The sequence below is a fragment of the Drosophila hydei genome, unplaced genomic scaffold (genome assembly GCF_003285905.1).
Source record: "Drosophila hydei strain 15085-1641.00,03,60 unplaced genomic scaffold, DhydRS2 tig00000001-arrow-pilon, whole genome shotgun sequence".
Classification (NCBI taxonomy): Eukaryota; Metazoa; Arthropoda; class Insecta; order Diptera; family Drosophilidae; genus Drosophila; species Drosophila hydei.
In genome coordinates, this window is record NW_022045643.1 from 4738686 (window position 1) to 4764491 (window position 25806).

Consider the following 25806-nt stretch of genomic DNA (forward strand, 5'->3'; position numbering starts at 1 on the left):
TAATTATTTCCCTTACAAATGTGTAAATTTAATATTGGCAAACTTCCTTATTATACAAATTTGAAATCATTCTCTTGAAAACTTACGAAAATTCTTTCCAGTAGCTCAAGAAGCCATCTAAACAGGCTCCGTTCAACTGGTTCCATAGTGTAGCGGTTATCACGTCTGCTTTACACGCAGAAGGTCTCCGGTTCGATCCCGGATGGAACCATGTGGGTTTCTTTTTTACTTTTTTATAGATGCTTTTTCTAAAAATGGTTATTAAAATACAACTTAATTACAATTTAATTTTATATAAGAAATATATATTTAATGTAAGGGAACGAATATAATAAAAACTAAAAATATTTTTTAAATTAGTATATATCATCAAATACTAATTTTGCTTTTATTGTTTTATTTTTTTTGACTATTTTGGAACCAGGTAAAATTTAAAATATAATATTCACAAAAAAAAATCCGATGGTTCCATCCGGGGTCGAACCGGAGACCTTCTGCGTGTAAAGCAGACGTGATAACCGCTACACTATGGAACCAGTTGTTATTCTCCGAGCCAAATTTCAGTTTTGTTGCACAATTTATAAAGAGCAGAAGTTGTAGCACACTTTTTAGCACTTCCAGTTGAGAATTTTTATTTATTCAACAAGAACGAGAAGAAAAACATTTATTAATAAATGATTTTATTTATAAGCCAAAAGCACGCATATTATCTTATGCAATCCGTGACTGTTTGTAAAAGTGTTATTGCTAAGTGAGATACAATAAATTAGAATTACATAAAAATTAAGCATATTGCACCGTTGTTCAACCTAAAAAATATTAATAGTAACTATTGCAGACACCTATAATTATAAAATAAATTAACAAGAAATCATATAATACAGTTGAGAGCAGATATTCGCTGAGCAAGGAATTTTAAAGCGTAAAAAATCAAAAACAGCAACAAAAAAAACCAAAACTGTGCTCGAAATCCGCCCAGACAATGGACTCCTGGCACTGGGACCTGCATCTGGACTGAAGACTGACGGCTTCAATAGCGTCGCGCCGTTGTGGGACGCGGCACACCTGAGGTGCGTGGACGTGCCGACTTGGCGCCCATGGGAGTGGCTACAGCGTCCGTATTATAGCTGAGATAGACATGAGAGAGATCAACATATTCGGGCTCCTTGCCGCTGTTCTTGTGCTCAATATGCTTGCGCATGTTGTTCCCAGTGTAAGCGACGCACTTGAGCTGCCACTCGCCAATATCCTCGTTCCAGTGCGTATACTGATTTATCATGGATTGGTACTCCTTGGGCACATAGGAGTTGAGCACCAGCTCACAGAGCGCCAGCTCCCGCGAGAGACTGCGTATGTTCTCATAGATTCCCTCCTTCTCGCGCTGGTGCTCCTGCTGCTGATCAGCGAGCTCCGACTTGACGCCCATCAGCATTTGCATGACCCGATGGATCTTCTTGGTGATGCCGGTGCTGGCATCCTGCAGCGTAGAGTACCGTTCCTCGATGTCAATGCGCTCGGTCGCCTTTTGCTCAAGCGTTTGCCGCAATGCTTGTTCAGATTTCTCGCGCTCCTCCAGCTCCGCAATTGACTGCTCCAGCAGCTTTTCTTGGGTTTGCGCTTTCTCTAGAAGATTCTCGCCACCCACCAGAATTTTGCCCTCCAGCGAGACGAGCTTGTTGCGCAGCAGCTCTTGTTCCGTCTTGGCGTGTTCGATTTCACGCAAATGCTCGCTCTTACGCATGGCCAGCTCTTCCTTCTCCTCGTCTGTCTTTTCGCGCTTCTTTCTAATCTTCTTGCCAGTGGGACTGGCTGCAGTCGAAGCCGCCGACTCCAGTTCAATCTCTAAGGGCGCCTCCAGCTCATCGTCACCGGTGTCTTCTTCATCCTCGCCCTCGCCACTGGGCAGCAGCTCGTCTTCAAAGTTACCTTCCTCGAGCTGCTTGCGTAGTCGTGCAATCTCTTCCTGGAAATGCCGCAGCAACGCATCCTTCGGCTCCTCATTGATGTGCATACGATTCTGTATGTTCTTGGCCCGACTCGCATAGCGAAGCGTGGAAATGGTTTCCATATAATTGCAATCCGCTGGGCTAATCGTGGCGCACATCACCGTCTTTGAGTTGCCTCCAAGTGAATCCTGGAGCAGCCGAGTCAACTTCGAATTGCGATAGGGAATGTGCGTACTTTTACCATCCACCAGCGCGCTGATCACATTGCCCAGCACCGAAAGGGACAGATTGATCTTGGTAGCCTCCTTCAGCCGCTGACCACTTGCCTGCGTCTTGGACTGACGCTCGGAGCCAGCCAGATCCACCAGCTGCAGCTTGCCCATTCGTACATGCTGCATGCCTCCTTCGACCAACTCGCTGCTCTCCACGGTGATGGAGAAGATGGCATGCGAGCGCGAGGATTCCTGGTTCATCTTAGTAGCACCCACAGCGCGATTCTTGTTGCCCAACCGCATAATGTTCTCCAGATCATCCGCATTGTGCACCACATAGCCGCTGAGATCTTTGACGAAGACGCCAATGTCCGGACGCTCTTTCACTTCTAGGCTCCTGCTCACATCCTTGCCGAGCAGATCGCGCACCTCCTCATTGTAGATCTCCATGTAGCTGACGCGCACCAGAAACTTTTGATTTTCCTGAGCCTTGGCTATATGCCCAAAGATGTGGGCAAATGCATTCGGTATGATGCCCTTGGTCTGTGGCGAGTCAGGATTACCGGACATGGTGTATGTCTTTCCTGTGCCTGTCTGTCCGTAAGCTAAGATGGTGCCATTGTAGCCCTCCAGCACCTTGTCGACAATCGGGCGAGCCGTATCCACATACAAGTCCAGCTGATTGGAGCCACCATCGAATACATTGTCAAAGTAATATGTTTTCGGTGGCTCGTTGGCGGTGGCATTAGGCTTGATAACGGTGATTGCACGATTGATGTTATCCACCTGAATCGCGCTCACTGCTCCGGCGGAGAGCTCATTCTTGTCCATCGGTCTGGAGCGGACAACAACGCGAACATTTTCGATTTCGTCATCGAGCTGCTGCGATGCAGTCACCGTTGATTGCTCCTGCGGCATTTTTTCCACTTTTGCTTAACGGCTAACAACAATTCAAAATGTTCGGAGAGGTACGCGCTTGTGGAAATCAATGAAAAGCGTTTTTCTTCACATTTGTTTATGCACCGTTGCTATGAGTCGTCTGCTAATAATAATTGCAAAATTTAGACAGTGTGGCCGCACTTTGTGAGGCTGCGTGTGGAGTTGCGGGGGCGTTCAACCTGTTATGTTCACGGAGGAGTAAATGCTGTTAAGTCCAATTATGTTAGCAGTGTAAACAGGTATGTAAAAAATATCCTAGGTTCGTAATGTTAAGTAAGCTGCAGTTGCTGTTATAATATCAGGTCAGCAGTCTGTTATGTTAAGCATGCAGCTGCTACTGTGAAAATATAATCAATAACAGTGTAAGCAGTCTGTCAAGCTACACAAACTGTAATACGTTCAACCGTGGTTTATGTTAAGTGTGGAGCAGCTGCTGTTAGATGTGGAGCAGTCACTGTAAACTGCGTGGGCGTGCGTACGGAGGAGCACATTCTGTTACCTAAAGAGGAGTAGCTTGTGTTAAATACAACGACTGAACAATCGATCAGCGAGTAAACATCTGCCAGCGAGAAGCGAGCGACTCAGTGCCAGTGGAATAGATAGATTCGCGCTGCCCTTTAAGTTTCCTTACACGACCAGACGCATAAAATTGTACTCCGGCCAGAATGGCAGCGACATTGCGAAGATTCAATGGCTTGAGATTGCTGAAATCTACGCCAGCTCTGAATCTGCAACAGGTAAAGCACACAGCCACCCGCCCATCCAACAAACATCATACAAAAAAATTTTCCATAACGCGCTAAACAAACCATCAAGCTCACAATCATTACAACATTAATTTTGCATCCAATGTCCATGTCAAAGTGAGTTAGCATTGAATGACCCAAAAACTGTGCATCGTCTGTGATGATTTAAATGTTTGTTACCCCAAGTGCAACGGTAGATTACACTCGACCCACAATTATGTAACTCCATGCAAAAACCCATACGTGCAGTTTTTGCAGAGCTGTTAAACATAATCAATACTCTCTTTTTTCACAGGCCAAGAACCTGTCCTCAACTTCAAGCTGGGCAAGCAACAACAAAAAGGTAATCACAAGTCACCAAATGGACACCGAGCATTTCATAATACCCGAACGGACCTAACCTCAAATTTGCGTTTACTTATTTTTTTTTTCATTTCGATCAACGCTCGACGCCCGATATTTGTTGTGTGCGTGTCGCGAACAGCTGATCGGTGCTATCGGCGCTGTTACCGGCGGCGTTGGTGCTCTGCTGTTTGCTCTGGAGCAATCGGTGGAGGCATCCGGCAGTGAGGTGCATGCACCCGCTCAGCCCTGGTCCCATAGGGGTCTCTTCTCCTCGCTGGATCACCAGAGGTGCGTAATTCAAATATAGCGATAGCGAAAGCCTAGCTCTACACAGCAATTGATTTGTATTGATCGCAGCATTCGTCGAGGCTATGAGGTGTACAAGCAGGTGTGCTCTGCTTGCCACTCGATGCAATACATTGCCTACCGTAATCTGGTTGGCGTCAGCCATACCGAAGAGCAGGCCAAGGCCGAGGCTGAGCAGATCACGGTAAGAAATCATTGAATATTACCAAATTTCGTCTTAACATTGGAATTGATTCAGGTGAGAGACGGTCCTGATGATACCGGCAACTACTTTGACCGTCCCGGCAAGCTGTCGGACTACTTCCCATCGCCGTATCCCAACGAGGAAGCGGCTCGTGCTGCCAACAACGGTGCCTATCCACCAGATTTGAGCTACATCGTTTCGGCGCGCAAGGGCGGCGAGGATTACATCTTTTCGCTATTGACTGGCTACCATGATGCGCCAGCTGGTGTCGTGCTACGCGAGGGCCAGTACTTCAATCCGTACTTCCCGGGCGGTGCCATATCCATGGCCCAGGTCTTGTACAATGAGGTAGGCATACATCTAACTAATCTTGTTTCAACCGTATTAATATTCTGAACTATTTGTCGATCAGGTAATTGAGTATGAGGATGGCACACCGCCAACACAGAGTCAATTGGCCAAAGATGTGGCCACGTTCCTCAAGTGGACATCGGAGCCGGAGCATGATGATCGCAAGCAGCTGCTGATCAGAGTGATTGGCATTCTTGGCTTCCTGACTGCCATCTCGTATTACATTAAGCGACACAAGTGGTCCTCGCTCAAGTCCCGAAAGATCGTCTTTGTGCCCAAGGAGAAGTAGAGATTTGTTTGAATTTGATTTGGCGTGAAGAACTGCAGTGTTAATGCGACTTTATCGACTAATAAAAAATAAATCAAGTTTAAGCATAAACCCAAAAAAAAATGTCCGTTCACACACACACAACACAAACACACAGACACAAAGTTCAATTAAAGAAATTAGAGTAACAGCTAATAACAAATAACATGCCAGAACAGAATAAACAAAATACCAAAATTCCTAGTATATAAAATGGATGAAGATCAAAGGACATCAAGGAAAAAACGGGAAGTTGGACGAAAGCAAAGAGCCTAGACAAAATGAATCATGGATACTATTACATGTATTGTGTATAAATCTTAAATTCAAATTATGTATTTAAATAAACAATTGAAAACATAAAACCCGAGCATGATTTGAGTTTTTATACGTGATGCTTCAGGCATATTCAGAAATTGGACTTCGAATTTTGCTCTCTTATATATCGAACTGATCTGCAAAATGCAGAAACATTATATTATCTGTCATATATATATAAATATTAATATATACGTATATATATAAATATTAATATATACGTATATATATATATATATATATATATATATATATACAGCTACTCAGTAAATATCTACATATTTACAGACCTCCTCTGTCAGCTGCTTGATAAAATATAAGTCGGACAAGAATATTCTAAGGTGGATCAGTCGAGATTGGTTTTGAAATTTTGAGGATCAGACATTATATTGTATTATAATATATTAATATTATTAAATATATTATAAGAAATTTCGAATTAAATGGGCAACCTATTACGACTGATGCGCACTTCAAACGCGTTTTGGCTTTTCTTTTTTATTGGATTATTAATTGTTTTATTTAGAAGCTTAAATTAAAATATTATTTTAATCATTTTTTTCATCGTTCTGCCCGTTCGACTTGTTCATCAGTTTAGTGTGTATGTATGTGTGTGTGTGTTTTTATTTGTTTGTTTTAAAAGTTTGTTTTTCATATATTTACCGCAATGTTTCGAGGTTTATAAATCGTGTCTCACGTCCCATTTAGAAGAAGGAAAACTAATTAAATTGTTACAATTACCTCGGTTCGGTTCATTGTTTCTTTTTTTGTTTTTGTTTTTACTACAAAAAATTCGCTTAAATTTGTATATATATATATATAATTAATAAATTTTTTAGTTATGCAAAACAATAATTACGTTTCATCTTCTTCGCTGCAACGAAAACAGAACTCGCTGAATTTTTAACTTATACGGATTTGCTTTTTTTTAGTTTTTTTTATCTTTTTTTTTGTAAATTGCTGGAGTAAAATTATAAGTGTATCCTTTTTTAACAAGGGTGTAAGTGTGTGTTTGTTGTTTTTTCTCTTATTCATTCTTTTACGTTGAGTTTAATTGTTGTTTTATTTCTTAGTTAAGAATGTGTTTTGTAACCAAACATGATGATATTCGTACGACGCTCGATGACTGAAGGGATGACGACCATTTATTATATATTAGTGACGTTTGCTCTGGCTGTTCTTTTCCTGCTTCTTCTTCTTGCTGTTGTTGTTGTTGTTTACACTTATAGTATAGATATTTTGCTTTAGTTCTTGCTGCTGCTGAACACACACACACATTCAAGAAGTACAACAAAAACAATAACAATACTGCAGCTATTAGGCTCCCTCTCGGTTCTCTCCCACATTACACACAACTCTCTGGAGGATTGAGGCGACTTACCAATGGCCGGCACACGCCTCTTACACTCATTAGCACTCAGCTGAAAGCAGCTGTTGGTGTTGTTGTTGCTGTTGCCGTTGCAGTTGTGTGTAATGCAGTTGTTGTTGTTGTTGCTGCTGCAGTTTGTTGTTGTTGCTGTTGTGGTTGTAGGTTGTTGTTGCTGTTGTTGTTCTTATCGTTGTTGCCAACTAAAAACAGCTACCTTCTGGCGGTTGAGCCAACTTCAAGTTCTCTTTCATGGTCATAATCCTACGTATTTCCTGAAGCATCGTTTTAATGGTGTACTCGCGACTCCATCTGGACAACATGGGCACTGATCTATGATCAACCTGTTACAGAAAACACAACTGCTGAGATTATCCATATAAATTTGGTGACCGATATTCTACTTACCACACCATTATTCTGATTAATGCAATTTATATTAACTTTTGTTAAAAATCTGAGCGTTGGTGGCTCATCCGGATAACGTTCGCCGCACTCGATCTTTAGTGAATACATTCGATTCTCGAATGGTGTCTAGAAAAGAGAAAGACCAAGTCATGCGAATGAGTGAGTATGTATTAGAAATATGCACTTAATGACTAGCGATTATACAAAATGCAAGTCTGTATCTCATTTCTGTCCTACCACGAACGAACAATTATTACCCGGACAGGCTCTCATACTCTTTCGATGACTCAGCGTGTGCTGCCACTGCAATACTTCGTGATTCATACTAGACTCATTGTGTATTTAAATAACTTAAATGTTTCTAAAAGCCAATACAAATTAATTTTAAAATTTCTTGTTGTTGTCACCCAAAAAGATTCATTGCATAGAGCTTATCTTTTAATTCTTGTTATCAACAGTTCTAATAGAATGTGTTTGCAAGCTTTTTTATATAACACAACTGAAGTGAGGCTATAAATCTAGTTAGTTTTCAGTTTGTTGAGCCTGTTGGCTTTACTTATTCGACAGCTTAGACTTATTTTTACTGACATTTGCTCAACAGGAATTTGAAAAATAGAAACTCCCTGCTCTTGTCACACTCTACTTCGCAGCTGTTTCGTGAACTATAAACTTTCAAATTCTCAGTTTACTTTTACATATCAAAATATCGTTAAAGAAAAGTGGCTATAAAATTTCTTGCCTCATTTAAGTCAGTTTTCATGTTCGTTAATAAATTTAATTACAATTTGCATAGTTTTCACGCTGACATGTTTTGAATTTACGCAATCGATTAAATACAATATCGACAATATCTATGTCTACACAATATCTATAATAACAATAATCCTGACTGATAAGACTCCCATTCGTTACGCAGTTTATTAATACATGACGTAGATGGAGTATGATGACGCTTGCAGTCAGCAGTTAGTTGGGTACACTTACTCTAGGGGGGCCAATAATCATGCCAATCCAATAGGTAAGTGTCATATCATCGTCGTTTTCCAGACCCCACGATATGGTGCCATCGCCTACACCCTTCTGGCCCTGATCCAGCTCCTCCAGTAAGCGGAAATTTCGTGGCACCACTGAAAACCAATAAGAATTAGGCAACTATAAATTTCCATTTAACTTTGCATGGGCCGAAGGTTGTAATTAAGACATAAAGCGTGTTTTTAGCGCGAGGGGGTCATGTGTTTCTTAGTAGACGTTCTCTTCGCGCTCTTCTTCTGCTTGAAACTCATATTGTTGCTGTTCTTGTTGTTGTTGGCCAGTGTGTCTTGCGTTGTTTTTCCTTTGCTTTGCATTCACTTTCGTAAGTAGAAGAAAAAATTAAATACGAATGCCGGACGGACGTAGGGTGTGGTATTGGTTAGTTGGTTGGTTGCCTGGTTAGCTCCAACAGCCGACATTGCTCCCCCAACTCCTTCCCTCTTGCACACACAACATAATTTGCAGGCAAATGCTAAATATATTATGCGCAATATGCAAAACTTGCAGCCACAGCAGCAGGCTAACTAATTTAATTAGAAATTAAAGAAGCACTTTGGTTAGCAGCAAAGGCAGAGCATAAAACCAAGTGGCTGAGCAAACGAGCAAAAAAACACATACAATTGAAAAGGGACACATTGAACGGCAAAGGGGGTGTGCGTGTGTGTGTGTGTGGGGTGCGGGCCCCACCGAAATTGTCAAGTCACGAAGAAAAATTGCTGCATAGCTACGGCAACTGCAACTGCAACAGCAACCGAGAGACAAACGCAACACCAGAGTCTGTTCGCTTGTTTTTCAATATGAATTAATGCATGCTCGCGTTTTATCGGACTTTTTTTTGCCATTTGCTTTCTTTTCCATTTTCACACAGATCTGCGGGGCAGTGGCAGCGCCGAGGCAGCGGCCCGTCATCGTTCAATAAAAAAAGACGTTTTGCGCACTCGTTTTATGTCGCACTTTCGCACACTTTGATGGCCAAATATTGCCAACATCTTGGCAGTGCTCGCGGGCACGTGCTTTTAATCAAATTCCTGGCCAAATTGTTAATTTTTCAAATAAAATTCTTACCAACGCCGGTACTAGATGTATGCGCCATTGTGGTTTATCCTAGAGTGTGTGTGTGTTTTGGCTTATTTTAGCGCATTCTTTGGTCGCACACTTGGGTATGGTTTTAATTAGCACATTTTCTTGAGATAGCGTTGCCAGACCTTTAGACGGCAGGTGACACTAAATATCGATTACCGATAAGTTGAAACGATAGCAACGCACTTAGCCAATTGGACTATATGCAACGCGTCAGCTTTTTGAAACGAATCATTTTTTACGTGTTCATTCTACAGTTAATTAAATAATTAACGAACTATCTTAACGAATGCTCTAATGGAAACGCTGTACCACCAAACAAATAACACGGTCAAGGAAATTGAGCAATGCTTTCAACGACTTGGCCAAATTACACCTCAGGAAGCGCTTGACGTGGAGAATGCAATACAAGTTAAAATTACCCAAGCCAATTCGTGAGTCACCTTGTCGTGCATCCCTAACAGCTGATTAAATTTGTTACATTTTAATAGTAACTGCGACCGACTCGATGTATTGCTATTCAAGGTGCCGCCCTCACAGCGGCAGAGCTCAAAGCTGCGGATAGATCAGCTTAAATATGATTTGAGGCATTTGCAAACATCACTGCAGCACGCACGTGATCGTCGACAGCGTCGGCTTCAGGAGATTAGCGAACGGGAGCAGTTACTCAACCATAGATTCGCTGCAAACAGCACTGCGCCATCGGAGACTTGCCTTCAATTGGATTACGAGCTACAGCATCACACACAGATGGGCAATGCTCATCGGGGTGTGGATGACATGATTGCCTCTGGTAGTGGCATACTAGAAAGTCTAATATCACAGAGAATGACGCTAGGCGGCGCTCATAAGCGTATACAGGCTATTGGCAGCACACTGGGGTTATCCAATCACACAATGAAGTTGATCGAGCGCAGGTTGGTGGAGGACCGGCGCATCTTTTTGGGAGGCATGTTGGTTACATTGCTAATTATTGGACTGATTATATATTATTTAGTGCTGTAGTAAAACGAATATATCATGCTCGGAATTTAAATTAAATTTAGTACATATATTTTAATGAAACAGTTTCATGCGATTTGATCTTTAGTCGTCGTTCTCGAGGGAGATGTTGCTGCCGAAACGCTGGTAAAGGTGGGCCTTAAGATCATCCATCTCCGCCTTGATGACCTTTGCCTTAGCTTCAATGCTTGCAATTTCCTTGATTGCTTCTTCTTTCGTCTCGGCTAGCAGTTCTTGTGTTTTGCCCAGCTTGTGTGAGAGAAACACTTCGCCAATCAAAATAGGAATATCTTCATCCTCATCGAACAGTTCGATTTCTTCCAATGCCTCCTCTACGCATTTGAGATCATTCTTCTTCATCTCTAGCTCCATTTTCAAGTTGTCCATGCGCACATTATGCTTGGCAAAACGATTGATACGCTGCTGATCCTCAAAGGAAATGTGGACATCGTCGTGCTATACATAAAATATAAATAAATGCGATTAGTCAACGCCTTGAATGTGCTCAGCAGGTAAGTGCAAAGTGAGGTTACTCTGGTATGCCGACAATTCCTAATCATTCACTTACATTTTGAAATACCTTGCTTGTGTTGCTAGCTACTTTAGCGGCCATTTCTGTTGAATTTTATAAGCTTTTATTTAATAAATTAATCTTTTTCCAAACAGTTGGCGTTTGCAACTTGTATTTGTTGCTCGGGCTGAAAACTACACGATGTTGTGGTGGCAGGTCGATATCTAAGTAAGCATCGAAATGCTTACAGTTTTCATCAACTTAACAGATGTTAAATAGCACTGTCAGAAACAGCAGCTGAAGCAAACAGACGTCATCTGAACGTTTTTTCTAATTTAAGGCACAAATTCTGATTTGTCAAGGTAAATAATTAACGTAATAATTGCCAAAAAATTTGTCAAGTGCTGGGGACTATAAATATGACCCATTATTGGCTAGCATAAGTGCAGGCAACTATCCGCTGTTGCAGACGTTCGCAGTGCAAAAATTACATAACCTCTTTGAGGCTAAGTGCAGAATGTTTATAATAACCATTTGTGTTTTTATACAAATACTTGTTGGCTTTATATGTGGTTTGTAAGCCCGATACCAATATCTCTCTCCTGTATATGTCCACAGCTTGAACCATGCGTGTATCATCGATCCTGAAAGGCGCCCACTTCGGCAACCTCGCCAAGGTTCACGGCATTGTCACCTACAAACTGTCGCCTTTTGAGCAGCGCGCCTTTGCCGGTGCCATCAGCCATGGTCTGCCCAACATTGTGCGTCGCATCCGCTCTAACATCTTCCGTGTGGTACCACGTAAGTTAATCAGTTGATTTGTTGTCTTTCTTAATATAAACGCTCGTATACATTGCAGCCTTCATCTTGGGTTATTTGATCTTCGATTTGACCGAGCGCAAGCATTCAGCTTTGCTACGTAAGAATCCTGCTGATTATGAGAATGACGAATAAACGAACTGTCCTCCTAATCGGTGTGCATTAGCGAATAGTGATGTTAAGCTAAATAATAAAACCAAACCCACAGTTCAATGAAGTGCGATTTGTTTTTTTTTAGTTTGAATTGTTTTTCTGGAGTTTTAAGGGTTAAATGCAACTAAATTAAAGTCCTCATTAAGAGATGCATTTCATTATTCTCAGCTTACGATATTGTAAAATTTCAATGTTTATTTAGTATTTTCAAGCTAAGAACTTCAAATAGTAAATATTGAATACATTAATTGAAGTTAACAGCTGTTGGCAGCGTTGCCGTATGTTAAACGACCTGGCACACTTTTCAACACTACTCTAGCGAGCACTCGATTGGAACAGCTGATTCGTCATACAAAAAAACTCAATTTTTACATACATATAACGCGAGGATAGCAGTAGTTTTTAAATATTAACCAACGCACTTAATATTAGTTATATATACATGGACTGCTGTGGAGGCGAGGTACGCAGCGAAAGCATCTACAATATGTTGCAAGCCTTAGTCGACTCGAAAGTAATTAACGTCCAGTTGTTTACTATTGCTGTGGGCATATTCTTTGTTGTGCTGTTGCTGAAAAACAATTTTCGAAGCTTCTCGGGCACATAAGAGAAAAACATGTTGATACTGCCGAATTTAGTCGCTAATTAATGTAATAATGTAATGTAATGTACACAATTTAGCTAAGCACTAATAATAATGATTGAAAAAAAAAAACGTAAATCTGTTTTTGTTCTTATTCTTAGAATGGAGCCCCTTGGCAGTGACGTCACACTTGTGCGCCAGCGACGAAAAAAATCATGTTACAAAAACGGTTCAGGGTCGTCGTCGCTGTGCTCTGTCATAAAATACACACCTAAATTTGAACGCAAATATTATGCATACTAATTGTACATAAAGGCCGATTGAACTTGTTTAGCGCTTGTCAAATCTATATCTGCGTAACGGCCAATTTCGTCATAAAATTTTGAATCACAGTATATTGAAAGATAAGCTTGTGAATCAAGTAGAAGTTGTGATGCAATTAATTACCTATTAATAATTCTATTGAGCACTCTTTGAACTTTTGACCTAGTTCTTTTTCTTATTTTTTATAATTCTCATCAGTTGCAACTACGCTCAATCAATTTCAATTGGCATTTGGTTTATGTTTGCCACAAATAACTTCAATTGACCAACGATTGCTTGTTGCACGCACTTCCTGGTGCAATCGCTGCTTTGCCCATTAGAATTCAATAGGCATTCGGAGGCGTGACCTACGCCATTTTCGGACTAGGTGCTGGTAGTATTTATGGGAAATATGCTACGTGCTTATTAGCACAAATTTTGCATTAGGATACACTGAATGCAACGACGAACAAAGTAAACGTAAACGCTAGCGCGTCTTACTTATTGCTGTCAAGAAAGTCCAATCGAAACGTGACATTTTTACCATTTGGTAAACTGCAAAATAAGATGAAATTGTTGTAAATTTAATCAAATTATTTAATAGCTGATGTGATGCTATGCAATTGTTCGTTTTCACAGATGGTTGTACATATCTGTTAGTATGCTATGTATATATTCAGATTTTTGTATTATAAGACGTTTGTATAAGATCTTGTTCTACTAAGTCTGCGAACCCTTCTTTTATAAGAAACCATTTGAGCTACTTTTATATAGTCCGGCTCAAGTTGGCTTGGATCTGACTAAGTAATCGAATCTGTAAACCGTTTTCTTATACGAATATTTTAAACTAGCTTCTATTTCTATGTCGGTGGCTTTTTTATAAGATTCAAATCCTTTTGGAATTATCGATCTGGCGAACCTTTTATTCTTTATTAGCTCTGATAAAAACTACTGCAGAATTGTTTAAAAGAATAAATATTTTGAAGAATATAAAATATATATGTATAAAATTGAATTAAAATTTAGGGAAATTCGCAAACAGAATAATAAAATCGAACCATTACAATTGTTCTTCAATTACAACAGTCAGACCTTGATTATACAATATATATTTTCGTGAATTGCAGTGCAATAACCCAGAAGGTAAAATTGTCAATGAACTTGGAGTCAGTGAAATTCTACGAAATTCCAGAAACGAATTGCTGACCGAAGTTCCGCTCTGAGCGGAGTTTTCATTAATGATAGCCCACAAAGAGTATTATATAAACTAGAAACAATTTTTCCCATTAACACTAGCTATTTTTTTACTATTTTTTTTGAAATTTAATCTTAACTTTTAAAATTTACGTACGTCAAAATACACAATATAAATACATAGATTCAAATGGCCGTTAATGATAGCGTCATCAAGTGTAACACACAAGACATATAAAGCTAATTACGTGCCAACTTTCTTCTAAGTGCTGTGCCTAAGCATGGAAAATTCAATGATTCGCTAGGTTTGCATCTTAATCGAATTACCGAATTGTTTCCATTTGCTGCACAGCCGCCACTATTCTTAAAATCAAAATAATTTTGAAATTGCCTTTTGACGTCCTTCTGGCTATTTGATCCACTATCCAAAGCGTTTATCAAATCCAAAAAGGCAGCATGCTGCTCATTATAGCGAGTTATAATCGAATCTCTACGAGTTAACTTCGATTTCAGCTCCCTAATGCTCTTTTGCAGCTGGTCCACCTTCTGGGCCTTTTCGCTGATGTAGCTCATTTCCATTCGAACATTCTGCAGTTTCGTCTCCAATAGACCGGCACTGCATTTTACTTCACCCATTTGCTTCTTGTACATAAAACGTGTCCTCTGAATCTGATCCTCCAAATAAGCAATATATAATTCTTGATTGGGAGTTTTGCTGCCACTCACATTGTGAGCAGGTTTCTTCGCAGAAACCTCACATCCGGTGCACAGCTGAAAGTGGGATCCATGCTGCCGGGAGAGCTCATCCCGCTCCGCCCGTATCATTTCCAACTCATTTCGCAAGAGCTGAATCTCCTGTTGCAAGCGGGAACACTTTGACATTTTCATGGATCTCTGCTTACTCAATAGACAACACAAAGCTTTCAACAGTTTATCTCCCTCTGCTCCTATTCGTCTCTTTTAATCACAAAATTTTGCTTGCACTTTTGAGAATTTGGTAAAAACCTTTTCAGATTCATAAAGCACAGACTTTAATATTTTTTGAAGAGCTAAATATTTGAAACGAAAATCAAGACAATTTAGAAATAATGTTAGATATGAGAAGTATATATTCCATTATGGCACCCAATCAAGATGGAGAGAAAGGCTATACTGTTTTTGAGCAGGTGTATGTAACAGGCAAAGGCAGATCTGTCCCAGTGCCTAGTTATAAAAAGTTTAACAGGTTTTAATACCCTTCCCCAATTGCGTAAGATCAGACATTATCTTCCAGTCAAGCACTGAGTAACTTTCTCATGGCCTAATAAATCGACAGAAATTCCAAAAATACAGAGTATCTTTCAGTGGTTAGTTTAAAAAAAAACCACATAAGTATATCTTTCATGCAAAATATGTGCTCAGAGCACGTGTCCACTTATAATAAGTAAATAAAGTCTGAAAATCATTTATGTAGACGGCTACCTAAATTTGTTGTTCAACTTAATCGCTTGAGCATTACTTTGTAACTTCTTGGGTAGCGCTCATCGGGGAAAATTACTGCAATTTGATCGAACTTTTCCATATCGCATAATTTGCATCTCACAATTCGGAATTTTTTTTTAGCTTTTAGTGCGGGGCGTTTGGGATTTAAGAGTGCCACGCCCACAGCTCTGACGGTGGGCCCAAAGGCAAAAACGTTCAACCGAGTCCCAATGGCAAAGCAAATACATAAACACACACACACGCACACACACAGCTGCACTTTGTATACTTTTGGCATTTCGCTGTTTCGTTTTTTGTTTGTAAGCAGCATAATTTGTATTTTTCGCCTCGAGATGCCGCACATTTGATAAGGGTTATCGATACGCAGTCCCGGGACCGTACCCAGATGCTTATTATGCTTTTTTTGGAGATTTTGAATACCCTTTAAGCACTTGTTTGCCTCGCGTGGGTATCATAAGATGTGCGTTTAGAGTTCTTGAATGTAATGGGATTTCTATGTGACTCTCATGGCTCAAGAGTAAAGTAAAGATGGAAATTGTCTAATAAGCAAAAAATTATTGATTTAGAGATTTACAGAGTATCTTTCGGTTGGTTACTTACAAAGAAAAACTCTTCCTTTTTTGTAAGTTATGTTTAAGTTGTAATTAATTTGCGATGTTGCTCATTGTGGCACATGTAAGGAGTAAAAGTATATATAAGCTGTATGGCATAAGTGTATATATATGAATACATTGTGTGCCTGCTTTTTAGGGAAACAGTGTGAGAGTGTGACGGAGAGAGAGAAAGAGAAGAGAAGCATTGATCAGATCGGATTGCATTGGGTGTTAAGTAAAGTGAATACTGAATGACTTAAGTCAGTTATTTACTATATAAACAACTGTTTATGTTTATAATAGGCTAATATTTCATTCTGTCTAACTGCGATGATATCACATAATATAATAACAGGCGAGCCCTTCTGCAGCTCAATGTCAAGGCCTCTCTGAATCAAATGCGGCTCGTTTTCTCTGTTCTTTTTTTTTGGTTGATTTCTCAATTTGACAAAAAGTTTGTTTCCCACTTGAGCAATTTGCATAAATTCAAGGTCAGTCGCACAATAAAGATCCAGACATGATTTGTGTGATATGTTTATAAATGTGTATTTGTGTGTGTTTTTTCTGCAGATTGTGTGGCAAATTTAAACTATGCAAAATTTAGATAGAAAGATGGGCAGTAGTTTTTAAAAAATATTTTTTAAATTTCTGAGAAGGAAAAAATATTTTTTAAATAAAAAGAATAGGAAGTTATTTTCTTAATTTTTTTAAAAAAGTAAAGAATTCTAAAATTTCTAGAACGCAATTTATATATATTTACAAAAAAACCTACATCCTAAAACTATATTTAATAATTTCAGAAAATATTTAAAAAAACTGTAAAAGTAAATATATATACATAAAAAGAAACAAATGATATATAATAAATAAATTTTAAATAAAAGTTAAAATTAAATTTTATAAATATTTTTTAAGATTTCTCATAAACTAACTTAAAGTCTCAATGGAATAATATTTTTCTTATTACTTTTAATTAATCTCTAATAGTTTACTTAATGAATCTAATTTTTGAAGGCGTCTTAAGTCATTCCATCTGAAATTCACACAGCTTGAAGCACTTTTGATTTCTTATAGGCACAACCGACGACAGCGGACAACAACGGCCAAGGCAGACGAGCCATGTGCCGAAAACTGATATCAAATGCAAAATCCAAACAATAAACCTAAGCAAAAAAACAGATTAAGGAAAATAATAAAAACTTGACTAACATCTACAAAAGAAGAAGCAGAAGTTGAAGAAGCAGAGCAAGACGAAAGAATGGCTAAGGACGCAGCCGCAGACAAAAAGCAGACAAGGCGAACCCAATTTCCAGACGGAGACGAGCAACCAGAAACGAGGCAGAGAGGGATACTGTGGAGAGAGACAAAGATAGGGGCACAGCTGAAAGCTTGAGGCAGCGTCTGTCTGGGTTTTCGGGTCTGCTGACGACGTAGACGTAATCTAGACGCCTTTTGTTTGCACACAGAAAAAAACGCAAAGCCAAAAAAAAACAACAAACAAAAGCATAATAAAGGGCAGCAGAGTGAAGGCTGTGTTAGCTTGTTGGGGGGCTGGGTGCTGGGGGCGTGGTATCTGATCAAGTGCGCTACTTAGTAGTAAAAGGCTGTGGCAGCAGAAGCTCTTCAATTTTACTTAAATTGTGTTTAATTTGAACTGCAGACATAGGCCAAACCTGTGCTCCGGTTTGTGTATAAAAATAAAAAATATATATATATATCTATATATATATATAAATCTAAACGTAAATATATTAAAAATTGTTGTGAGAGTCGATTGCATTTGATTTAATTCGATTGCTAGACGCCAGACATTACGAAACGAAAATGTCGCAATGTCGCCAATTTATGGCGCAATGCGTAACACTTTGGGGAACAACTGTAAAGGACTGCAGCATGCTCTGCTTATTGTAAACTGTTTTAATTAATCGAAACTCGAAGAATCTCTTTTGTAAGTATTGAAAGTAGGGCGTAGCAGGAATAGTAGCAGAAAATAGTATAAGTATCAGTATTAATATTTAAGTAATTGCTGTTTGGAGTAGTACTAGTAGTAATAAGAGTAGTAGTTGTATATAGTAGCATTAGCAGTAGTAGTGAATAGATGAAGTAGTAATAGTAGTAGCAATAAATAGCAGTAGAAGTGGGATATAGTAGCAGAAGTGTCAAATAGAATTAGTAGTAGTAGTAGAAGTAGTAGTAAGTAGTAAGAAGTAGTAGTAAATTGAAATGATAGTAATAATATATAGTAGTATAGAATTAGTAGTAGTATTTGCAGTAGTAATAAATAGTTGGATAATTAGAAGTAGTAGAAGTGGGAGTAAAACTGCTCATTAAAAGTATTTGCATTAGTAGTAATAAATAGTAGGGCTAGTAGAAGTAGTAGTAAAAGTACAGTATATATACAGTATATATAGTATATAGTAGAGCTCTACATTAATAGTAGTAGCAGTAGTAGCTTTACCACACATTAAAAGTAGTAGTAGCAGTAGTAGTAGAACTATGCATTAATAGTAGTAGCAGCAGCAACAGTAGTAGTATAGAATTAGTAGTAGTATTTGCAGTAGTAATAAATAGTTGGATAATTAGAAGTAGTAGAAGTGGGAGTCAAACTGCTCATTAAAAGTATTTGCATTAGTAGTAATAAATAGTAGAAATAGTAGAAGTAGTAGTAAAAGTACAGTATATATACAGTATATATAGTATATAGTAGAGCTCTACATTAATAGTAGTAGCAGTAGTAGCTTTACCACACATTAAAAGTAGTAGTAGCAGTAGTAGTGGAACTATGCATTAATAGTAGTAGCAGCAGCAACAGCAGTAGTATTAGTATTAATCATAAAAGTACTATATGTCCTTCAAATATTCCTCTAAAACCAAGCTTCAACAGCTTCAAAAACTAGTCTCATAGCACTCACAACCAATACACCCCTAGCCACTGGCTAAGCAGTGAATATTTCTACAAAAAAAACAATTAGAAAAAAAATCGCAATTTGCGTGTCAGACATATTTGATTGGATTTCATTAAACAGGTTGTCGCTGCCATTTGTCGAAATGCTGCAAAATAAATATTAGTTAAAAATGGTTTGCCAAAATGTATGTACGCGTGTGAACATGTGTAGATAAATAGCATGCGCCCAGTGTGCACACTGGTACGCAGCAAGTAATTCAGCTACACAGCATCTACATGAAATTGACTTTAAAAGCGATTTTTTGTTTTTATGTAAGTGAATGAAATATGCAACAGTTCTTAGAATGCCCCAGACTCCACAAAATGGGGATAAAGACCGCTCGCCCCCCTTTCTCAACGCCTTTGGCATTAGCTTTGCAAATTTTGCACTTTTGGCGACGCTTTTCAATCGTGAATTGGGCAACAGACATCCGCTCCGCATCGCAACATTTGCGAGCTCCAAACGCTCAGATTCCAATATATGTTTCTATATACACATATGTACAGAACAATCCAATTATTTCTGATATTTGTATACCCAAACTCCCAAAAGCAGCCAAACGAAACATAACTTAAAAAAGCAAACTTCAATTTCCGACAGGCCCAAAAGGCTGGGTTCTCATCGCTCTCCCTCTCACTCGCTGAGTGGAGACTGGGCGGGGGGAGTTATTAAAACTGGACAATGAAATGCATGCAAACAAAAAAAAAACAAATCTGAACTTTGTAGTCGGGCACAGACTGTATAATACTCGCTTAAGTCAAGATATGATAATGTCTGAGAATTTATTTGAAATTCCAAGTCTAAGGTTTCAATTTGCCATGATTATACATTCCAAATTCGAAGTACAAATAGAGATACGCAGATGGACAAGCAGTTAACAGAAACCAATATACCTCAATCACGCCGTGAAAGAGCATAAAAACAAACAAACACAAAGTTTGTTATGTTGCGCAAGGCGCAGCCCGAGTAACGCCCTCAATGACTGCAAAAAAGGGGCGGGAATGGGGAACTGGGGGAGTGGTGGGGGGCTTGGTATGGACACACTGGCAACAAAATGTTATTGACCCGCCGCATGAATCCGTTAGCGAGCGAAGCCAAAAAACGAAGCTCCACCCGGGCCTGGAATTCTTATTAAGATCAATCAGCTAAATGTCGGTTTTATGCTTAATGCTTATGATTCACACGGCCAAAAAGCACCAAAATCGAAAAAGCGAAGCGCAGCAAAGATACAAAAAGCAACAACAACTTGAGCTGATAAAACATATGTGAACGAATGAATATCCTTGCGTGAAATGAACAAATCAAAAAAGCAGGGAAATAGATACAGAAAAAATTGAGCTCAGAATGAACACTGAAGTTTTAGTTACAGAGTTAATTTATAAGAAATATAATATAAAAATATAATATGCATATATATATTAGGGCGGATTGTGCAAATATTGAATACTTGTCAATTATTTGAATGATTTCTATGACTAAAGCTCCTGTCCTCAGTAGCTGTTAACGTAGAAGCCAAAGCTTAGCTCATTGATCTACGAAGGCTATTAGAACGGGAAAAGAAAACATTTTAATAAATGAAATGAATCTCGAAAATGAAATAAAAAGAAATTACGTTATCTATGGAGATTTGTATTTAGAGTAAATCTTGACTTGAAATGATGCAGAAACATTTAGCAAAGGATCCACACAAAGCATTTTTATATAGCATAGTATTTAGTAGACAAAACTTAATAGTAGAGTAAGTATAGTAATTATTTTTTTTTGATTTCTTATATACATATGCTTAACTTACTCAAAAATCTAAAGTCCAATAGCTCAACTCAATAAAGAAATGTTCCAAAGTTAGCTATAAGTAAGAAGAGAGAAAAGCTTTAAGCTACTGCACACTCACACTGTACATACACATTCCTACGCCGTTCTACAAGTTGCATGTGCAAGCTAATATACCCAATTGGCCGCACTGCACACATATCCAAGAGATGCGCAACAAACTGTTTCAGCAATCCTTTTACAAAGTTGTCGGCAAATTTTTATGCTGAGAAATTGAGTTTTGCTTAATTAGTCATGGCAGTGCGCGTATATATATATGAAAGTTAGCAGGAATTGAATGTGAATATATAAAATATACACATATATATGCATGTATGTGTGTATCAGTATAACAGTTGCATCTTTATAGAAAGGCAATTCTAAATGCTGCCTTATCATGAATGACACACATTGTGGGCGAGCAGATAAGAAGACACAGCTTCAGCAAGCACTCAGCACTATCTATCTCTCTCTCTCTGTCTACCCCTCTATCTTTCCCTCTCTCTTTCTAGCTTGTTAACTAAAGTTATGGATATATTTAAAGTCTGTTCGGAGAGTTGCGCTCGCTTGGCCTACGTGAGAAATTTTCGAACTCTGAACAGCAAGGAAAGGAAAAAAGTATCTTTCGGATATTCAGAAATATGTTAACGTTTACACATCAAACAAACAAAAACAAAACTGAACTGCAGATAAGCCCAGCGATGGTTGTCAATACAGCAAACATTAAATTTTTTTTTTTTGGAAATTTCTTGTATTATTTGCCTGACGTTTGTTTACAAGCAGAAACAGTTACACAAACATGCACACAGTTACAGATACAGATACAAATATATTTACAGCTACACTCACTTAAGTTACATTTGCTAACGGAAGCAGGGCGGGCGAGCGAGCGAGCGAGCGAGCTGTTGTTTTTACATTTTAATCGAAATGCAATCTAAATAGAGACTTAGAGACTCATCAATTATAACAAATTGTATGATTTTTTATGTTTTTCGTTTTCAATCGCCACGAAAGTTCAATGAACACTTCGAGGTGAATGCAGTTGCGATTGCAATTGCAATGCATCGATCGAAGCGTGTTTAACTCGTTTACGGCTCTGACATGTCACGTAATTAACTGTGCCCAGTCTGCCAATAAGCTAATGATAGACATATAGAGAAACTACTCCTAACTATACTATACCACATCATATACTATACCATATCATATATATATATATATATAGATTGCAAGACTGGAGTCGCATTGTTCTTGCCTTGATTTCAATTCACGTTGATCATTCATTAAGTGCATTCAAATGCTTGCATGAACGTCCAAGCTGCTGTCTGTCAGTCTGTCTGCCTTCTGGTCGGCCTTGCGCTCAATGTGTAATTGATATACGAACTCTTACATATATATGAATATGTAGCTATCTATATAGATGTTATACAAAATAATAAACCTAAGAAAATATCATAGAAAAAAACATTTTTGATTGGCTTTTTGCTGTTTTTAAATTAACTAAAGAAGTTTGCCTATCTTTAATCTAATTATAATCTTAGCTAGCAAACGAACATCTCTAAGTGTCCATAAAAGAATTGTCATCATAATATTAATCCATCTGAAATCTGTCAACTAAAAACGTGTTTCTCCAAACTCAGCCTTAAACTATACTTGACTTGCTTTTTAAGCAATTTTAATTAATTGTAATATTTTTCTTACACATCTAAATAAATCCATAAACAAAATTCTAAAAACTTGTTTAGCTCTTCTCTTTTATTTTGCCGCTTTTTTTAATTTTACCTTTTGCAGTCAAATTTAAACTAATGGCCGAGCATTTAGATTGATGTGAGACTTTGTTGCGGGTCTTCGACAGGCGAATTCATCCATCATCAAAAGCTCATCAGGCTACTAGTGTTGAAAAAAGGATGCATTGGTTTAAGCGCTGATATGTCTTAATGATCGGCTGCCCTAGCACATGGAATTTCTTAATGTGACGATGACGTCAGGTTTGAAAGCAAAAGCTGCACATGGTAAGCTTTTCGCTGGGCAAAGCTTATTGGCCCAATTAGGAAAATTAATAAGCTTGAGTAGCACAACAGCTGTCAGAGCTACGCAGATAATACTAAAAAATAATAAAATTTATGTATACAAGGTAAACAAATAGCTAAAGAACAACTGGCCAGAGCCTGGTCGCCCACACCCATAACAGAGGCGAGAGCTTTAACAGAGCGCTGTTAAGCTGTAACAGTTGGTGCAAATGCAAAGAGCGCCAAAGTCGCTGCACTGTCGCAGCTGACTGCGAGCAGCGACGCCGACAACACTGACAGCGGCAGCAGCTGTTTGGGGCCAAGCGAAAAACTTTTTTCGAGTACTTCGGTTCAGTTTGGACTTGCCTTTGACCGCGTGCGGACGGCGATGCCAGCGAGTTGTTGTTTGGTCGGCTTCCACTGACACTCTGTGCCTGTGTCTCTCAATGTGTGTGTGTGTGTATGCGTGTGAGTGCGTGTGTCTCCCCTACATTTAGCGCTTGCATGAGTGCGGGCGCCACTCTCTGCGTGTGTGTGTGTGTGGGGTACTAACAGTGACTGCGGCAGTGACAGCGACAGCGACAGCGACAGCGACAGCGACAGCGGTAATACTTACATATTTACACTTGATGTGTTTTTATTTATATGCGGCTTCGTCTGCTCAGCGGCGCTCTGCGGTGTGTGCTGTGCGCTGTTTTGTATATTTTGTGCGTCTGTATCTATGCATATATGTATGTAGCTTAATACTTATTTTCGTTTTTGTTTGTGTGTCGCTCGTCGAAAAACAACAATGTAGGTCGTGCATATTTAATATATGCAAATAAAACAAACGCATTGAAACAGGCGAGCGCTAGCACCAAAAGCTACTGCGTTTTTTTTTTTTGGTCTCATCTACTACTATTTTATAATAAATACAAAACACAAACACTTACACATGCACACACACACAAGCGGATAGAGACAGAAACGCCGACGCATAGCGCCTACGGCCGCGATAACAGCAACAGCGCCGCCGCCGCCACCCCCGAAGAGAGCGAAAAACGTAAAATACCCAAAAAATTCACTCTCGCTGCGCTGCTCGCAGCCGGTGCGCGCTCTCATTTTAGGCGCTGTCAGCAGCGGCAGTGACAGTGGCAGCGGCAGCGTTCATTTGGCAGCGTTCTAATTGCGTGCGCGTCGCTGTTGCTGTTAGCGGCGACGCCGCTGTTATCTGTTGTTGGCTGACGATCGTGTGTATCTTTAAGATATACCAACACCAATACCAATAGCAACAGCTACACCAATACCGTTGCGGACAGCAACAGCGGCAGCGCCGCAGTCGTATGTATCTTCATGTTGTCTGTTTGTCGTATAAATTGAGCCGCACTTTGCTTATTCTCGAGTTTTTGCCGCTCAGACGTCGTCGTTGTAACTGCAAGCGCTGCGCAGCGAACGCGTCGCGTTTCATCAAAAACAAAAAAAAACAAAATAAGAAAATTTCAAGAACCTACACACTCAAAACTGTATTTACCATATAAAAAACAGAAATAACTAAAAGCTGAAAAGTAATTGCTTCAATGAAAACCGAAATGTATCTGAGAGATATATGTATGTAGCTGAAAGATACAAGTGCAACACAGAAAACACCCAACACATAAAATATTTGAAAGCGAAAAATTGTTCTATTTTTGGAACGAAATACGAAATATACGTTGAACTGAGAGCTTCCCCCCGAAAACGAAATAAATATTTGAGAATTCATTAAAAAATCTGTTTGAAATTTACGAGTTTTGTTTAAAAAAAATACAAGAAATCAAAATAAAATATGCTAAATAAATTCAAGTGAAACACGAAAAAATTAAAATAATAATAAATAATTTTCAATCCCTCAGCCAAAGCATTTAAGTTTTTTTGTTTCCCCCCATTATGTGTGCAATTATTAAATAAATTATAATCAACAAAAAAAAAAACAAAAATTAAATTGTGTGAATAAAAACAACAGCAAAGCCAACAACAGATCGTACAATATTGTGGGTAGCCAGAGAGAGAGCAAGAGGAAGTGAGTAAGAGAGAACGAGAAAGAAATAGAGAGAGAGAGAAAGAGAGAGAAATTACACGCATATATTGCGTAGCAAAAGTTCTGAATGAAAAAATCGAGTCATACGGGCGGACAGTGCCACAGGCGATAAATGTAAGTACAGCTGGAACTGTATATAAGCAATAAGCAATAAGCATACAGATATCACACATGTATATAAAACATATATACATATGTGTTTTTAGTATAATCGAATTAGCGCAGCTTTATGGCATAGATATAATCTGAAACTGGTTTCTATGTGTGCAAAAGCATGAATTAAAAATTGTTATAAATAAAGTCAGTCAAAGTGTATAAATTATAATAGTAAAAGTGCTACAAAATTAAATTATATTTAACAGACTTCTAAGCTCTATCAAAATATTTTGTTGATTTATGTGTTGAAGCAGTCGCCTAGCTTTGGCATTAATTTTAATTGAAATCAGCCCAAAAGTGTTTATCCTATAAGAAACAACAAAGATTTATATGAGCTTATCATATTTATAATTATGAACAAGTCTTATCTTTCCAATTTATTCATGCTCTTCTAAATAATTTGAAGATTTTTTGATATTATCTAAATAAATTAAAATGCTTTACTATCAAAACATGTGCCAAAAAATTCTTTGCATGTTTGTAAATGATTACAAAATACTTTGAAGAACTCTGACCAACTATCAATGGAAATTTTGGATAGTTTTTGGGGTCTTTACAGGCGCCAGAGAAAGTGAAACATGTAATTCTGTGTGATTGTGTGTATTTATGTATGTGTGTGTGTGTGTTTGAGTGTGTGTAGGGCACACAGAT

The 25806-nt window shown here is 38.6% G+C and overlaps 9 protein-coding genes and 2 non-coding genes across 13 annotated transcripts in view; 6 read left to right on the plus strand and 5 right to left on the minus strand.

The window, feature by feature from the left end:
• The first annotated feature begins 138 nt into the window (after nt 1–138).
• On the plus strand, nt 139–211 carry Trnav-uac. The gene has a single exon. It is a non-coding gene; the product is annotated as a tRNA-Val (tRNA).
• Nucleotides 212–463: 252 nt separating this feature from the next.
• Trnav-uac lies at nt 464–536 on the minus strand. The gene has a single exon. It is a non-coding gene; the product is annotated as a tRNA-Val (tRNA).
• A 204-nt stretch (nt 537–740) lies between these two features.
• On the minus strand, nt 741–3218 carry LOC111601676 (kinesin-like protein KIF3A). The gene has a single exon (XM_023318375.2). The coding sequence runs from the start codon at nt 3074–3076 to the stop codon at nt 1031–1033; it is 2046 nt and encodes a 681-aa protein (XP_023174143.1). The 5' UTR covers nt 3077–3218; the 3' UTR covers nt 741–1030.
• Nucleotides 3219–3641: 423 nt separating this feature from the next.
• LOC111601687 (cytochrome c1, heme protein, mitochondrial) lies at nt 3642–5387 on the plus strand. The gene is made up of 6 exons (XM_023318393.2): nt 3642–3834; nt 4139–4186; nt 4328–4476; nt 4546–4678; nt 4733–5026; nt 5091–5387. Exons 1-6 carry the CDS (start codon nt 3763–3765, stop codon nt 5316–5318), a joined length of 924 nt encoding a protein of 307 aa, XP_023174161.1. The 5' UTR covers nt 3642–3762; the 3' UTR covers nt 5319–5387.
• A 1762-nt stretch (nt 5388–7149) lies between these two features.
• LOC111601683 (ubiquitin-conjugating enzyme E2 variant 2) lies at nt 7150–9622 on the minus strand. The gene is made up of 4 exons (XM_023318387.1): nt 9526–9622; nt 8413–8555; nt 7429–7554; nt 7150–7364 (listed from the first exon to the last, which is right to left on the minus strand). Exons 1-4 carry the CDS (start codon nt 9551–9553, stop codon nt 7224–7226), a joined length of 438 nt encoding a protein of 145 aa, XP_023174155.1. The 5' UTR covers nt 9554–9622; the 3' UTR covers nt 7150–7223.
• Nucleotides 8056–10605, plus strand: LOC111601682 (probable Golgi SNAP receptor complex member 2). The gene is made up of 3 exons (XM_023318386.2): nt 8056–8446; nt 9798–9974; nt 10032–10605. Exons 2-3 carry the CDS (start codon nt 9838–9840, stop codon nt 10543–10545), a joined length of 651 nt encoding a protein of 216 aa, XP_023174154.2. The 5' UTR covers nt 8056–8446; nt 9798–9837; the 3' UTR covers nt 10546–10605.
• On the minus strand, nt 10543–11269 carry LOC111601684 (probable prefoldin subunit 4). The gene is made up of 2 exons (XM_023318388.2): nt 11111–11269; nt 10543–10998 (listed from the first exon to the last, which is right to left on the minus strand). The coding sequence occupies exons 1-2, from the start codon at nt 11153–11155 to the stop codon at nt 10627–10629; spliced, it is 417 nt and encodes a 138-aa protein (XP_023174156.1). The 5' UTR covers nt 11156–11269; the 3' UTR covers nt 10543–10626.
• A 59-nt stretch (nt 11270–11328) lies between these two features.
• LOC111601685 (cytochrome b-c1 complex subunit 8) lies at nt 11329–12089 on the plus strand. Of its 2 annotated transcripts, XM_023318390.2 has the most exons (3): nt 11329–11415; nt 11672–11854; nt 11913–12089. In XM_023318390.2, exons 2-3 carry the CDS (start codon nt 11680–11682, stop codon nt 12005–12007), a joined length of 270 nt encoding a protein of 89 aa, XP_023174158.1. In that variant the 5' UTR covers nt 11329–11415; nt 11672–11679; the 3' UTR covers nt 12008–12089. The 2 variants fall into 2 exon arrangements, with proteins under 2 accessions (XP_023174158.1, XP_023174159.1); XM_023318391.1 differs by lacking the exon at nt 11329–11415 and having other exon boundaries at nt 11503–11854.
• A 275-nt stretch (nt 12090–12364) lies between these two features.
• Nucleotides 12365–12708, plus strand: LOC111601712. Its single transcript, XM_023318430.2, has one exon. The coding sequence runs from the start codon at nt 12468–12470 to the stop codon at nt 12630–12632; it is 165 nt and encodes a 54-aa protein (XP_023174198.1). The 5' UTR covers nt 12365–12467; the 3' UTR covers nt 12633–12708.
• Nucleotides 12709–14264: 1556 nt separating this feature from the next.
• On the minus strand, nt 14265–15241 carry LOC111601702. Its single transcript, XM_023318418.1, has one exon. It carries the CDS (start codon nt 14991–14993, stop codon nt 14346–14348), a length of 648 nt encoding a protein of 215 aa, XP_023174186.1. The 5' UTR covers nt 14994–15241; the 3' UTR covers nt 14265–14345.
• Nucleotides 15242–23372: 8131 nt separating this feature from the next.
• The window catches only part of LOC111601694 (solute carrier organic anion transporter family member 74D), a 29681-nt gene continuing 27247 nt past the window's right edge, over nt 23373–25806 (plus strand). Inside the window, exons 1-2 of one of the 2 annotated variants that reach the window (XM_023318407.2) lie at nt 23373–23391; nt 24925–25113. The gene's annotated coding sequence lies outside the window, so the exon portion shown is untranslated. Of the gene's footprint in view, nt 23392–24889; nt 25114–25806 lie in introns of those variants that run through there. The other variant, XM_023318405.2, reaches the window with a different exon arrangement.